This window comes from Ornithodoros turicata, chromosome 10, assembly GCF_037126465.1.
Source record: "Ornithodoros turicata isolate Travis chromosome 10, ASM3712646v1, whole genome shotgun sequence".
NCBI lineage: Eukaryota > Metazoa > Arthropoda > Arachnida > Ixodida > Argasidae > Ornithodoros > Ornithodoros turicata.
In genome coordinates, this window is record NC_088210.1 from 31,087,637 (window position 1) to 31,104,252 (window position 16,616).

Sequence of the window (16,616 nt, forward strand, 5' to 3'; positions counted from 1 at the left end):
TCATTGGCATGGAGTTTTTGATGGGAAGCGGGAGGGGAGTCGATTTTATTTTTTCTCTGTCGTATTTCACAAAGAGTTGGCTTATGTGCATGACTCACGTTTAGGTGGTGCTCCAAAGTGACTGCTCATCTCCATGGTGCTACTATTTACTTACCAAATGGCGAACTTCGACTCCTAGCCTCCGTGGTGAGTCGCCCCGAACTTTTGTCTGTCGCTTCTCAAAGTGCCCCATCAACTGTCGTGCGGATTAAACATCGCACAGGCAGTCATAGAACCAGTACGGGTTACTTGCCATGCCGCTTTCTATTGACAGCGCGTGGAGTTTGGTACATTTGTTAATGGGAAACATTTTTCCGTTGACTTTAAGCTCTCGCATACAACTGCTTCAGTGACAGACCGTTGCACAACCGTGTGGTTTGTACTTGATTGTATAGCTGTACTTAATCAGATTAGAACAGTGCGGCATTTTTACGTTTGTTTCAATTCACCGGGTGTTTCCACACTGTCACACAGAAAAAAAAAAAAAAAAAAAAACTTGCATGTGTTTTACTGAAAATCACAAATGTTTCCTATGATGTGTTCGTCGCTGCAGGTGTACACATCGTGCTTTATTATGTGCTTGAATTTACTTGCACATATGTGGAACGTTGTGTCACCGTTAGTAACGCTTTGAGAAACCGTATTCGTTTAAAGCTGTCGTTACTTTCTCGTACGCTAACGTCATGCTCGACAGCCTGTGACAACTCATCCGATAGAGCCAATAGAGGTGCTTGTCACACGACCCCAATGTCATATATCAAATGAACCACGTCGCCTTGCTTAAGCTTAATCATTTACTTGAGGGCGTCTGCTTCTTTGAAAGGGGTCATTGTAACGACAGTAAAAGGCTCCGAGGTCACAGTTTATGACAACACCGACAGAACTGGTCTGAGGGAAATGAGCATTTCTCATTCTCGAGCAGACGAGTCGTCTGCTTCTTAATTTTTGTCGCAGACGACGAATCTGGGTGGAAACTTCGTGGCTTTTGCACAGGTTACTGTGTGGTGAAGACTGTCAAGACTATGAAGATTTTGGAACTCCAGGCGTGTCCGTTTTCTCAGATTTCGTATCTCAAGTGCGACGCATTCCTCTTCTCTGACTTGGTTATCAATCTCTGGTGTCTCACCGAGTCACCCTCGACCCAAACGTGCGGAAATGAAACGATTCCCGCCCGCATAGGGACCCTTGACTTCCCCCTACCCTTTAGTTTCTTGACTGTCTGAGAGGTTTTGTTGACACGAGCTGTGGAGCCGGTGGGTCAATCACATGACGCAGTTAGGCTTGACCTTGAGCTGTGCATTCTTTCATTATTGGGTCCCGCATTGGGCGTTAGGTGACTGCGGTCCCCCTTTAGATTCGGTGTCGCATTTCAGACACGGTTCACAGCAGGATGTATTACAAGGCTTCCCTTTGTTCTTCAGGGACGCATTGGAGACTTTGAGCGCGTCCTACATGGGAGGGAATGTTGATTTCGAGGAATGCTCCGAGCGCGCAGTGAGAGGTGGATGATGGTCATTGTGCGCAGAAACGTGTGTTTCGTAGCTTTGCGGCACGTACATTGCAGTGGGCACAGCTTTGCTGAGGCACCGTCTGGGTTTTGGAAGCTGCTTCTATGGTTCTGCTTTCTCTCTCTCTCTCTCTCTCTCTCTGCAGATATTAAAGATATTCATGCGTGCTCTCACTTCTTGAAAGAAAAATATAAAGAAAGCAAGAAGCGGAGAGGAAGAAGAAAAAAAGAAAAGAGCACAGGCTCTGGCTGAATGGTGGGCTTGCATCGGAATTATGTACCGGAAAATCGGGCAACTAATCGTTGAGCCAAATGCGGGGCATAGTACAAAATCGAGTACGGAACAGCATGGGTAGACCGGGTAGACAATTTGAAAATGGGTTTATTATGCTTGTATGTGTCAAACACAATCTGTGTGCAGTTGACCGTGTATTTCATGTACATGTGAACTACCGGTCGCGCACTCGAACCCATTCAATGTCACTTTGCCGGAACAAGGTCGAAACGGCTCATCGTGCGTTTTTACTTCCGTCCCTATGGAGCGCGTGCGACATCAACACGAGAGCTATCAATAGGCATAGACTCATCATGCGTTGCCCAGGTTGTATTCAAAACGCCGTTATGCGGATACTGCTGATACCACACTTTTAGTATTCATGCATCCTATGCATTTAATCGGGTGACATTTTCCCGGTTCGTTTCCGGTTCCGACTATGCTGTGGGAAAGGGGGCTCTGACGGAACCGATGCGGATGCAGTAAGTTGCAGACGACGCTTTTGACGCAGACGACCCATCCTTCGCGCAACAGCAGAAACACATCTGCTATTGGGTCTTCAGGCGGCCGGGTGCCGTCGCGTGCCGGGCTATTTGTGGAGAAACCCAAAAAGTGCCGTTCCAGGAGTCACCGTAGCGGCTTCTTTATACATGCCGCTGAGTCCTGATAACGGCCGGCCATTCGCCTGTGCTTTGACCAACAACGTGTTACGTACGGCACGGTTCTTTACATCCGAACAAGCTGTCTTTCCACGAACACACACAAAAAAAACATCGCACTCCACATATCGAGGCGGGCGGCATTTTATACAGTTAGTAAACGAACCGTCAACTCCGTCAACGTCCTCCAAAGCCAATACTGGCGCTTCCAGTAATGTCTGCTCAAAGCGTCTGTTTAGAGCCGATGACTTATGGATCTCCGAGCTGTCAAATTTGCTTCAACATACGGGGGCCGCCAAACAAACACGGCATATACTTTTTTTTATGTATCTCTCCGCGCTTTCGTGAAGAGGGTGTGCGAAGTGTTTATGTGTGTTGAGCGAAATAATAAACAGTAGAAACGTGTAACAAACGAATGTCTCACACGGAACTGTTAGAGTTGAATGAGGTTTACTTGGCATTCGCTCAGCAAGTGTTGCTCTACTGACACGAATGAGACCGCGCGCGCAATTCTTTTCCTACTTTATTTCTTTTCTTCTTTCGATCCCTGGATTTTTCTTTGTTTGTAGCCAGCGTTTTGGCCCAAAAATTGAAGCGAGAAACAAAAGTATAGCAATCCCATCAGCAGCGAGAGCCCCACGAGATTTGGCATGCACTTACAGAGTACTAGCTTTTCTTTTTTTCTTTTTTTAAATTATTATTAGAGATGGGATAAATCCACAATTTTCCGAATCCAAGGACGGTACTGCGAATCCACGCGTCTTACGAATCTAGAATCTCTTGAATAGCCAGGAAGACAAAAAATAAATAAAAAACCCGCTGAAAGTGTTTTGAAGCAGAATGTGGTATGTTTGTTTAATGAAAAACAAATTAATTAAATTGTAGTTAATTGTCAAGAGAAAACATACCCATATATTCGTCTTAAATGTCATTTATTTAACACATTGTTCAGCGACTACGCAGGAAGTACATAAACTCTGAAGTTTGACTTCTTTCCATAAAACTAAGAAACAATCAAAAGCAAAACCGTGTTACTTTTAAACTTGTAATGTAAGAGTTCCTGTCTGAAGTCTCAGTCCACAAACAAGAAAATACAGCTGAAAGATTTAAATTAATGCAGATTTTTGTTCAAAAACACCAGCATTTTCACCCGCTCACGGTCAAGCCTAGTGCGTTTTTTAATCAGCTGTGACACCCGATGTGCTGAAGAGCCTTTCTGACATTACTGTCGATAGAGGTGTGATCAGCTACTTTTTCGACAGTTTCCTCCAATCGGGCTTTCCAGCGGACTCCGGTGGCGCCAATTTTAAACAGAAACAATCAAACGTGGCTGGTGGATTCGAAAGATCCGATTCGCCGTTTCGGATTCCCGAATCTCAAATCCCTGCCTAGGATTGGACGATTCGGTTGGCCCATCCTTAATTATTATTAAACACCAAATGATGGGTTAAAGCTGACATATCGCCTGCTGCTATGCACGTTTCAGGTCATCAAGGGGGAGGGGACGTCATGCCATTCTCGACGGCGTCGTCGACGTTCAGCCTTGGAGGCTCGAGCAATACGTCGTCTTCAGCGACTGGGGCCTCGTCGGGCCTGTGCGGTGGGACGGGGCCCAGTCTCTACGAGTTCCTTCTGGAAGCAGAGTTGTCCTCGTACTATGATGCGCTGCGGAACGACCTCAAGGTTTCTTCCGTGGGGCAACTCAAATACGTCGAAGAAGATGACCTCTCGCACCTTGGCATGAGTCGCCCCGAACAACGCCGTCTTCGAAAGTATTTCCACAAGTATTTTCCGCAGACGTACCTCAGGAAGATAAAACAGGTGTGTCTGCTAAGAATTGTTCACCCGTGTTAATACTGTGAACCTCATTGTATCTGTTATTGAGGCATATCATCGTTTTTTTTATTATTATTATTTTGTTTTTTTTTCCTGGCAACTCGTGTTTTTCGGTCGTGCATTTAACAACTCAAACACCCTGCGTGTCGTCTGCGAAAGGCGCAACACAGCATCTGAGCATCGTCTGCAAACAGCGTCGTCTGCGAAGAACGCAAGCAGAAGGCGGCGTCGGCTCGACTAGCAGACGAAATTGCGCTTGCGCCATCCGCAGCATGGAGCACCCCCTTCAAATTCGCGTGAAATCGGAGCGGTAATTCTTTTCCGGCAAATGTGGGTCGCGCACGCGGTCCGCTCAAATTAACGGTGCTGCGGCGGCAACGCTTTTCCGTGCCTCACTGGCCTCCAGAGGAATGAAGGGGTGTTGCTCTTATGAAAGAACTGAGCGACGTACAGTTCTGTCGGCTAATGAAGCGGTTACGCGGAGCATCAGCATAGCTGTTCCGAGAATTGACGTCACCATGCATAGCATGGGGCTGTCACTGGCTGAATTTTAATAACGTAACTGACAGTTGCCAACTTAAGATATTAAAAAAAGAGATGCAACGAAGGCAGTACGGGGAAAAGTCTATCCTTTTGTTTGTTTTGTTGGAGGCAGCGGATGAAGTTTTGGTTTGCAATTAGAATTTTGGTTGTTGAGGGAAGCTTTTCGGAACCTCGTGACGCGAAAAGCATAATGGAAAGCATCATTGGCTAGAGTGTTAACGGCTTTCGATTATTGGAGTTTCAAAGAGAAGGAAAAAAGAAAAAAAAAGCTTGCCGTGTCACTTTTTCGCGCTCGCTAACATTCGTAAATCGATCCTGCAGCGCAGTTCTCGGTGCAAAACAAGTGCGCCGTTGGGACAAACGTTCAAACGGTCTTTTCATCACATGTTGTGAAATACGGGAAGTGAGAAACGGTATCACTAGCGGTGACCTTGACAACCAACAACGTCCCGAGCGCGCTAACTGAACGTTATCTGCGAATGAGATCAGGTAACTGCGTTGGATGTGAAATGTGCGGGGACGTAAAGAGCATCGTCACGCAAATGGGAAGGTGCCGTGGCGTGACTGAGGGGAATTGGGATGGCGGTACTGTTCACAAATGTCGTGCACTCTATAGCAGCTTCGCACTGTGTATATAATGACGTGACTAAAACACGGGACTTCCATGCGATCCCCAAAGGCCGCTCTGCACAACTGATATGAAAAAAGACAAAAAAAAAGAACCGTAATAAACAAACAAATGAAAGAAGAAAAAAACACAAAAGCAGGCTGCGCTCCTGTACAGCTGTATTAACCGCATAGCACGAACGTACTGCGGTGAAGCGTACTTCGCAGTGGCGAAAGACAGAAGAGTTTTTTTTTTTTTTTACATTTTTTTGTCTTTTATTTGCGACTCAGCTCATCCTGCCGAAGACACGTGACGACGCGGACCAATCGTCTGTGCTCCTGTTGGATTCAAGTAGTGAGCAGAGAGGGGGTGGCACGGTGAAGGTGCCCAGCAAACACATCATCCCTGCGGACAGCATCATCATCAACAAGGAGCTTGGTGTCGGAGAGTTTGGAGTGGTCCAGCAGGGCGTGTGGACCAACGAGGAGGGAGATCGGGTGGGTACACGCAGCGCCACCTAGATAAACGAAGCCCGCTAGCTTTAAAGTGTCGCTCTGGGCTAAAAAAATGATGTTCATTTTACTTCATATTACGAGTCCGTGCAAACTTAAATTCTGTACAATCCTGTTGTTGCAACACATTGTTAAATTAGTTTATTACATTACATAGTTCAGGCAATAAATGTTATGCATTCCTTCGCAGATCCAAGTAGCAATCAAGTGCCTGAGCAAGGAACAGATGCAGAACAACCCCATGGAATTCCTCAAAGAAGCAGCTATCATGCACACCATTGACCACGAACATATTGTTCGCCTATATGGGGTCGTCTTGGACAGCATATCCCTCATGCTCGTAAGCTCTGCATGCCTCGGAGTTCAGGGCGAGAGACGCGTGGTCCGTAAACATTGAGCTTTTCTTTTGCTCTCGTCGCAGGTGACGGAACTCGCTCCGCTGCGGTCTCTCCTGGAGTGTCTCAAGGAAACGGTGCTGAGGCCCAGCTTTCCCGTCATGGCCTTGTGCGACTTTGCGGTGCAAATATGCGACGGGATGCAGTACCTGGAGAGCAAGCGTCTCATTCATCGGGACCTTGCTGCACGAAATATACTCGTATTTGCCAAGAATAAGGTGCTTACTCCCTACCTAGAGTTTCTAAAGCTACTTATTAGAAGTAGAGTGCAGTAGAACTCGAGACTCATCCCTATTTTGAGTGTGCGTTGCTGCAGCGTTGCAGCTGCAGTTTTAGACAAAGCGTTGCAGCTTTGTTTTAAGGTGTGACACGTGTACGGTCTTCATTCATTCATGGATTCATTGATTGATTGATTGATTCGCTGCTTTATTTATTTATTGGTTGATTTATTCATTCATTGACTTATTGTACCCAAGATACACCATAACTGGGAATAATAAAGATGAAGGAGCCAGAGGGAAACACCCAGAAGGCTCCCCCTTGAAAAGTGCATTAATTACAACAGCACAAATCATAAATCGTAATATACATGAAAATAATACAGTCCAGGAAACAAAAAAAAAAAAAAAATGATGAGCCGTACATGACAGGAAACACAAGGATCAGGAACTGTTCATTAACAATACATTTTTTACCTGTCTTCTAAAAGATGAATAAGAACATATATTTTTTATTTCAGGCGGCAACAGGTTCCAATCACATACCCCACGAAACGAAAAACGATAGCCTGCCGTAGTTTGTACTGATCTTTGGTAGATTCAACATTCCGCTTGCTCCTGCCCTAGTATGCGAGCTTGAATAAGAATTGCAGAAATTTATCTTAGGCAAAGTTTTAAAATGTGATAAGTCAAATCATGAACACCATATGTTACTTATTACGTCTTCTTCATGTTACAATATGTCTTCTTCAGGTTAAAATAAGCGACTTTGGCCTTTCTCGAGCCCTCGGTGTGGGGAAGGACTATTACCAGACGAACTTCAATGTGAATCTCAAGCTGCCTATTGCTTGGTGAGCTGCGTTTTTACGTCGCGCGACTTAAGTGTCCAGCGTATAGATGTTAAAGCCCCCTTCTCTTTTTGTGCAGGTGTGCACCGGAATGTATCAATTACTTGCGATTTACGTCAGCCTCGGATGTGTGGGCGTACGGTGTCACGTTGTGGGAGATGTTCAGTTATGGGTTCCAGCCCTGGGCAGCTCTGACTGGCCAACAGGTATACACGTTGTGACTTTTTTGTGGCCCTGAATTCATTGTGCTTGCTCTGTGAGTGACTGAAAAAGTAACACATGTTCTCAGCCTGTCATCATGGACATGAGCTTCACCTAATTCACGTGTGCGTGAGGAGAAGTGTGCTTTACAATTTTCGTCGCTTGTGGGTTCAAGTTGGAGCAGCACATTATGCAGTCGTTTCGTATAGCAACGCTAGGCTGCTTTGAAGCCAACACTTTACATAGTTTGATAATCTTAAAGGCATTCTGGGGTGTCAAGCCTCCTGTTGATGTTCATTGGTACATGTACTACATGTGGTAAATGTTTTTTTTTTTCTTTTCAATATACCTTCAACGGTCCCTTGAGGGACACGTTATTAATTATTAACATGTTATTTATGATCTGCAACATGGCAGTACGTCATGTATAGTTCCCACATAAGTGTTTTACTGTATGAACTTTAAAGAAGTGAGGGAAGACTTAGGCATTGATGAATCTTGGTAACAGAATATACTGAGGGTCTATACCAGTTATCTGTGTAAGCTTTGCTCACTGTTTTTGAGTTTGCATTATAGGTCTGCAGGCCTTAATCTCTGTTTAATCATTGTTCTACATGACTAGTGTCTCCATTTTATTCTTAAATTTAATTTAAAAAATGTGCATTGCTTGTCTGCTGTTTGAGAATATAGGGCTGTAGAATCACAGAATTTCAATAGTACTGGGTATGGCCTCTCAGGTAACAAAGCAGCAAAAGGTTATGGAATACGTTCAGAATGGTAACCACCAATGTTCCGTATATTAACAGTAACTCATGGTGTAACGTCTGTAATTTTTTTAATGAATCTTAGCTGCATCTTTAGCATGACTGAAGCGTTTCAGCGTTTCTGGAACCACAGGATTGATTGAAATTAAATTTAAAATATGCGCATGTACGATACGGTATTCATAAAACCTTCAACTCAACATTGTGTAATCTTCAGATCTTGGAAGCCATAGATGAGCCAAATCTTCAGCGCCTGGAACAGCCAGAATGCTGTCCAAAGGAGTACTACGCGCTCATGCTGAAATGTTGGCAGCACGATCCTAACAAGAGGCCAAAGTTTTCTGAGATTCTCCAAGTGCTTCCGGAGGTATTTCTGAAGTTCTCCAATGTGTGGCACTGTTGCCACTAGTGTGACTATTTACTTTTCTTTAAATCAGTGCAAGCCAGAGCAGGTGCAGGCTGCTACCGATTGCTTGGATGAGTCTTCGGGTGGATCGCTGAAGCTGAAGAAGGATGCTCTGATCTATCGAACTGGAGATGTCATAACGGTCCTTCATAAAAGGTGGCGTACTGTGACTTGCTACGTGACGTGCTTGTCTCTCAGTGATCTATGGATTAGTAGCTTATTAGTTTCTCAATAGCCCGTTATACGTATGTAAGTATCACCAGTGATGGCCAGTAGTTAACTACATGTAGTTAAACTACTAGTTAAACTACCTGATTGTAGTTAAAAACTTGCAGAAATGTAGTGGCAACTACTAGTTAAACTACTATTTTAACTAGTTAACTACAGTAGTTAGGTTACCGAAGATGCCAACTACTTCCGATTTTTTCAGACTTTTACGTTGTGCTACTTGTTTGATGAGAACGGAGGTGCAGAGCAATTGTGTCGCGCATGTGTACTAAATCTTCACTTTTAATGCTTGTCTAATGAAGCCTAATTTTGCTGTGAAATAATTCTGCTCTTTCACTCTCTCACACTGGGGGTAAAGGAAAGCCGCTTCTTCGAAGATGCGCAATAAACCAAATAAAGAAAAAAATGGCGTTCCTTGACGAATTTTTTGCGGACGATCTACCGAACGGATTTCTGTTCTGAAAACGGTTTTGGTATCTGGTGACCGAAGAGATCAGATGTTCTCATTGGAGCAACTTCGTAGCTTTTATAATTAAAAAGTTAATTATTGAAAGTTAATTAAGACATTGCCTTAGGAGTCTGTTAATGCCCCCCTAGGGAGTGCCCTTCAGCATATGCTATATTGCAATTGATTTCATCTCGGAAAAAGTGATTGATATATTTTTAAAAAATCTGTTCACACTTAGCGTGGACACCCTGTATATGAGAGGCTAGGAAAGTATCAAACGAATATCCACGGCATGTCCAGCTTCAGACAGAGACTGGACATTCCCCTACGCGAATGTCGCTTTGTGATATCCGAAGCACATCACCGGGATATCCGGATATTTGCGACGTTTGGGACTTAGTACGGATGTCCCCTGGACATTCGTGGTTGGCTGGGAACAACAGGGCTGATGAGTAGCGCCACTGCTAGTTTCCAAATGCGGCGCTGAGAAGGGGTGCCCATGACATGGTCGTTATAATCTAGAAGGTCGTGGTAAGAATAAGCAACCGGATGGGCTGTCCCCTGCACATTTCCTGTTGTGCTGTGTTGTATATTACACCCTTGACACCTCCTGACTCAGAGACCTACTGTTCTTAGAACACACTGTAATCATCTGGAAAATGCACATTTCACTGAAGCCCTTTTCAATTAATCTACCAGGGTGGACAATTCTGCGCTCTGGAAAGGAGTAACAAGCTCGGGCAAGACGGGCCTGTTTAATCCAGCGACAACCATTGCCTACTTTGGCCAAAACCCGCCTGCCAACAACACCCACTTCACTCGGTGGGACGGGAAGAGTGGGGGCGCCTACGCGAGCCGCAGACGTCTTCGTCCCGACATGATTTCCAGGCCCCAGGGCGACCTGAAGCACACCAGCCACGTGGGCTTGGACGGAGCATTCTTCGGCGACGTGTCGTTTCTCGGGGACAAGTACACCCAGTTGCCAAAGCAGGTAGTCACCCCGTACAAGCCTCAGGAGGACAAAGACTCGTCAGATTCTTCGGATATGACTCCGCTGTTGAACGGATCAAGCTCCACGGTGGATGGCAAGAGTGGTCCCGCACTAGGTAGGTCTAAAAGACTTGGGGCCGTATTCTTAAATGATCCTCAACTTGACTCTCCACTCGTGCTGCTGTTTGAGATCGGTTTTTGTGCTTCAAATATAAACCTTTGCTGGAAGTGCCCCCTGGGTGGAGGAATACTTTGCACTTTCCTCAAATACTACTCACCAGAGTTGAAGAACGTTTGAGAACACTGCCATTAGAATAAGAATCGAATTGTATTTCCGTGAACCAAATTCTGTGGATTGAGTTTGTTAGACATGTATCCTCCTTGTTGTCATCATGTTAGTCATCCTTTCAGCAATTTTGCACTGTACATGTACTGCACCTGACATATCTGATAACAAAAAAAAGAAAAAAGATGCAGAAATGCTGTGTAGCCTTCTTTGCCTCTTGTTTTGATCTGCAAATATATTTTTTTGCTGCACAGAAGCCTGGTCTGACAGCAGTAGCGAAAAAGATCTTGCACGCGACTTCATAGTGGAGAAAGACGTTCACAGCAAGAAGAACGGCAGGACCGAGAGCCCCAAGATGGGACAGAAAACAGACCACGAATATCACGAGATCAGTGATGAGGAACAGGGTGGACCCATAGACAGTCCAAAGTTTGAGGTTGGTGACTTGCGGTTTTCATGCCATGTCCCACTACATGCACTGGGGTGGTTCTTATCCGCAAGACAACGTAAGAACTACAATCACAGAGCTATATCTCTACTAGTGGAGAATGTAGTCCTCACATTGAGAGCGGGGCAGGGCAGGAAATGGCAGATGCCAAGGAGACAGGGAAGCCAATTCACATGTTTAGTTAACACAAATATTTTTGCTAGTTTCTTTTAGAAGTGACATAGGTTGGTTGTCTCCAATGAGTGCTTTCACAACATGATCGGTAGAGGTTTCCGAGATTGCGCGAAATTTCGCTGAATTGGCCATGTCTCTTGGAACCTGCTATTTCCCTCAGAATCGCGGAATATTCGATATCTTACAGAATTACTCATTGAGACGTCTGTATTAATGCACGCTAACTTGTTCGGCAGGAAATGCAGTTACCAAACCAGTACAGTTAGTTTGAGTAACTGAGCCCAATTTCTCCCCGAATTTAGCATACTGGAAGTTTTTTCACCCGAATTCGCACGAATTTAGAGCACTCGTTTATCTACCCGATTTTTACGCCCAGAATTTAGAAAAAAATATTTCCCGAAAACTTTAGGGTCTAAAGTATAGTTCAATGCTGTCTGACTAATGCTGCGGTGTTAGTGTTGAAATCCATCTCCCGCCAAACACGTTCCAGTCATTTGACCTGGGCCCCTCACTCATGGACGAAGTCTTCAGAGCGCTCGAGACCACCCACCTTGACTTTGATTTCCACGGAGAGAACACTCCCGAGCCCGCCGTTGCGCAGCCAAAGGGCAACGCGAGCCAGCCTCCTTCTCGAGTCACGACGCTGACGGCCCCGAAAAAGAAGCAGGCGACCGTCAAACCCATCTCAGCCGCGGAGGAGCAGAGGATCGACACCGCCATCGCCATGGCGAAAGAACTGGCCAATCGGAGCATGCAAGAAATGGACGGACCGTCGGAATCGGACGGCGCTCAAGATTCGCCGCGGACGCCGAGCTCTCCGTCGAAGCGCAAGTTCTCGTTCAAGTTCAAACAGAGCCCGAAGTTTGAGCGGAGGACGTTCAGCGAGGAGGCGGAGGCCATACCAGACATCCAAGACAGCCTCAGCGAAGAAGCGAAGGAAGCTTACAACAGCTTGGTTGAGAAAGGGCAGGGCTTGGAGAAGACGGCAGAGAGCGTGCAGACGGTCAGGCAGGCGGCGGTTGAAGATCAAGGCGATGCTGAAGAAGCTACCGAATTCAACCCGCTCCGCCGACTCCGCAGCGGAGTGGCCATGCAGCCGAGGGTGCGAGGGAACAGGCACGGAATTCCGAGCAGTTGCAGGGCCAGCACGCCGCACACCGCCACCGTTGCGAGGCTCGCCGCGAACGCAGCTTCCGCGCCGACGACGTCGCCGCGGAACGGGCTGGGTGCTCCTCCGCCCCCGCCGCCCAAGCCGGTCGTGACGAGCGACGACTGCTCCGTGGGAGGGGACGGGAATCCCTTGCCCCTTCCTCCGCGAGATCGTTCTCGCCCTCTACAGCCTCTGAAGCACCACCAGAGGAAACACCCGTTGTTGCTGTTGCCGGGGACGTCGGAGGCGGCGGCCGCGGCTGCGGAGAAGGCGCACAGGGAGAGTGAAGAGGCGTCGGTGAGCCCGGTGAGCAGCGAAGGAAGCTTGACATCAACGGTCAACACCGTCACCACGTCGAATCGAACGTGTGACCAGACTACAGACTTCGCGGGAAGTAGGGAAGAAAGGGTTCCTCCTCCGAAGCCTGCAAGGTCTGTCTGCAGGTTAGTGGAATTATGTTCTTTTTTTTTTCTTCCCTTTTTTGCTTGAATTTCCATCTTTACAATTCTCTTCAATTCCGTCTTTTATAATTTCAAACTGTAATGGCAGACAAGCTTTTAGTTTGCATGTAGGTTGGAGTATGGTAGAACCACATCAGCTTAATTTGAACGTGGTGTTCTGCTTTGGGAGTCCGGATGCCATGCTCTTGTGTTTGCTCGCTCCTTACGTAACGTTTTTACGTCGACGTTTACGTTAAGTCTTTAATCTTGCGCTTCCTTACAGCAGCCACGACGACTCTTTCGAAAACCAAATTCAAGCGGAGATCGACAGCCTGGATAATATTCCAAACCTTGATGCTCACTCCCCACCAACGATATACAAAAACAGCGACCACGTGAGCTGTGAGGACCTGCTCGAGTTTGCCATGGATAGACCCAATGCAAAGAGGTCAGTTGCTTTGTCCTCTATGTCCTTGTTTATGTGTATTCCATTGAAACCTCCTCCTTTTTTCCCCCTATTGCAGAACACAAGGGCGTGCCTGTGGGATTGACTCAGATGAGGTCAGGATTATGCAGAAGGTGTTAGTCAAGGAGGTAAGTAGTAAGGAGCTATATGTAGCGTGTAATAATTATAGTGTGTGATAAAGTAGAGTAAGCTATATTAATATTCGTATAGCAATACATCAAGTTGTTCTTTGGGTGCATGCTGTCCACTGTACATTATGCTTTTGCAAAAACAGCTTTGCATATGACTTGATGCTATTATGATGATAGGATGATGATGATGATGTGTGGTCAAACAGTGTCAGGTTGGAAGTCACACATGAACCGCACGACTGGTCTAAAAGGCAAAGGGTGGCGTCATAAAAATGTACCACTTCATTTATTTGCAGTCATGGAGGTGTAAGCAATGTGCCTTTCACACCATTCTGTTGATTAGCTAGTGCATATTGAAAATGCAGCGCGGAGACGGGACTAAAGGGGATTAAAACGTGCAAGGGCACACGATCTTGCAACACTGAACTGGCGGAAATTTTATTATAAAGAGCCTTTTAAGCCTTTTAAGTGCTTAAAAGGTTCTTGATAATAAAATTTCCGCGAGTTGAGAGTTGCAAGTTCGTGTGTTCTTGTATGTTTTAGTCCCCTTTAGTCCTGTCTCCATGCTGCATTTTCAATATGGACTTCCCCATTGTATCCCACCTGTAATTAGCTAGCGCCATCCTACACATTGCTGCCGCAAATGCCAAAAAATCACCCACTTTCAATTACACTTTTTCAGACACACATAATTCATGCAGTAATTCAGTGAGTTAAACAGTAATTCTAACAGTTCTCATTTCTCCCACACTACCCATCCTTCTATTTATACAAAACAACAGCAAGTAACACCTGAAGAGTGCTTAGTTGCCTTAAATGAAGTCGAATGGGACGTTCACAAAGCCATCAAGTGGCTCAGGCTGCAGAGGCAGCTGGGACAGCGCCTGGCCTCATCAGAGAACAGCACGCAAGCCCTCATACGAAGCAACTGGAATGTGCAACAGGCTGCAAACTACCTCATGACAGTGCACAACACTATTGACGACACAACTGAAGTTTGATTTTCAGCCAGTTGTTCGGGCATGTGCAGATTCGAGGGTTGTTTTCCCAAGTGCGTGTCATGTTTTACTGGCTGCACCACTGAACCCAAGACACTGCAGCATGATATCCGCACTTGAACCTCACCCCTCGTTGTGTTGTGTCATTAGTGTAGTTATGTGTGTCTATTTTAGGTTGAATTTATGAAAGGCATTCACACAATGTTGAAGGGCATGCCGCGGTTTCGCTGAAAATAGACGTGTGCAGTTTCCGAAATGTTGCACACGGTCGTTGTAGTATAGAGCCAACTCTTAGCCATTAGAATTTGCAACTAACTTCATTAAGTTTTTCATAGTTTACAATCTTTTAATGAAATATCCAAAATTGTTCCGATCTGTACGCAGACGAGCGGGTTTATACTTTCAACATTGCACTTGATCTGCTTTTTTGTTGTTATTATTATTATTATTTTCAATGCTCACTATTGAATGCTCAGAGAACCCCATAGTTAAAGATATCTGTCGCTGGTCCGATAACGTATACAACACTGTATCAAAGTATCACTCACAGTTGAATGTTACTTAGAGTATGCTAGCAATCATGCTGAGGTCAGGTGTGGGGATGTAGCTGAAGCCCTCTGGACAGGCCTGGTAGAAAATCAAAGCGCCAGTAGCCGATGCAACAAGAGCATTGCCCGGTGTTTTGTGCTGTGTGCTGCAAGCATTGTTAAGGAGGAAGGACAGGAGGAAGTGACACAGTGTCACCCCCTTTTTCTTCTATACCTTACTGCACTTGGTAGGTATGTTAGCTACCTAGGTATGTATCATATCAATTATACTTGCTGGGGTACGTAAGGAATTTAGCAGCACTGCTTCGCAAAACTCTGCTAAACGTCATCTCAAAAACAATTATTTTTTTATTTTTTTCTGGCTAGCAAATTAGAGCTACGGAATTACAATGCAGATACGCTGTGGACGGCTTAGCTGTGTAAATATATTTATCGAGGAGCCACGTGGTGTGTGCTTGTATGGTCCACAACATTCAGATGTTTCACATACGTTTTTGAAGACTCCATTGCTTCTGCTTATCTAGTACTACTGCCTGTAGCTTTACAATACTGCCACAATGCTGTTTGTGAGTCATTTATTGATCCCCCTGCCCTTGTGAACATTTGCATTAGATAAGTAGTATCTCAGTCATCTTTGTTTTTTGCTTAGGAAGAGGAAGCGTTTGCATTTTGTCCCTTTGCAGTGTTCGCAATTCTAATTTCGGGTCATACATACTGATTGTTATGTGCATATACATATAATTACGCATTCGTAGGGTGCCAAACATATACCAGAACACTTACATGTCGGAGTATATATTTGTTTTTCGAGGTTATTTTGCGTCTAGGGGAGTGTATTTGGAAATGTCAGCGAATATCAGTCTGTAGCGTGTCGGAAACAACGCTGTGGCTCCTTGAGGATGTCCCACCTGAAGTTTCCGCGTTTGGCATCAAAATCTACGCTTTTGTACAGGGCAAGGCGTTGTGGTACGGTGGAAAATAAGATCTGCAGTAGAACGATAGTTTAATTTTTAAATGTTGCGTTCACGTTTTAGTAAAACTTTTAGTTGGTTACCACTAATGCAATTATTTCCTGTTGAATACTGTGAATGTTTTCCTGTTAGTAATGTTTACCTTCTTTGCTTCAGGCATGAAGCTTTAATCTTTTATATATATATATACCGTTTCTTTCTCAAAATAAATGATACAGCATAAGTGCGTTTGGGCGTTACAGAATATCCTGCGTGCAGTGGATGAGAGGTTCCTACTGCATCTCTTCACTCTGTAGTATACTATCTCCTATAACGCGTTCATTTGGCCTCTGTGTATGCCATCTCTATATCTCCGGAATTTTCACTCTTGCCTTCTGTTAATATGCAGCCTTCTGTGGTGGTATCTCTTCCTCTGCCACTGATCTTGCATTGAGCAGTAAGGACAAGAGACAGTTGCTACTGGAACTGTTGTGGTTGAAGTGCCTCTACCTGACCACTACAGGCAATGTCTAATGTCTTGGAGAGAAAT

At 45.3% G+C, this 16,616-nt stretch overlaps 1 protein-coding gene across 1 annotated transcript; it reads left to right on the forward strand.

The window, feature by feature from the left end:
• Window positions 1–7: 7 nt before the first annotated feature.
• On the forward strand, window positions 8–16,314 carry LOC135369865 (activated Cdc42 kinase-like). Its single transcript, XM_064603437.1, has 15 exons — window positions 8–186; window positions 3,966–4,300; window positions 5,756–5,962; window positions 6,168–6,317; window positions 6,399–6,590; window positions 7,344–7,441; window positions 7,518–7,644; window positions 8,621–8,770; window positions 8,841–8,965; window positions 10,185–10,591; window positions 11,016–11,197; window positions 11,874–12,976; window positions 13,257–13,421; window positions 13,498–13,567; window positions 14,353–16,314. The coding sequence occupies exons 2-15, from the start codon at window positions 3,989–3,991 to the stop codon at window positions 14,569–14,571; spliced, it is 3,507 nt and encodes a 1,168-aa protein (XP_064459507.1). The 5' UTR covers window positions 8–186; window positions 3,966–3,988; the 3' UTR covers window positions 14,572–16,314.
• The last annotated feature ends 302 nt before the right edge of the window (window positions 16,315–16,616 follow it).

What these genes read in the sequence shown, in the direction of transcription:
- LOC135369865 (XM_064603437.1), top strand. Translation starts at nt 3,989, where the DNA reads ATGCCATTCTCGACGGCGTCGTCGACGTTCAGCCTTGGAGGCTCGAGC. An exon ending in TCGTATTTGCCAAGAATAAG is followed by an intron (nt 6,591 to 7,343) that starts GTGCTTACTCCC and finishes TGTCTTCTTCAG; the next exon opens with GTTAAAATAAGCGACTTTGG. An exon ending in TTCTCCAAGTGCTTCCGGAG is followed by an intron (nt 8,771 to 8,840) that starts GTATTTCTGAAG and finishes TCTTTAAATCAG; the next exon opens with TGCAAGCCAGAGCAGGTGCA.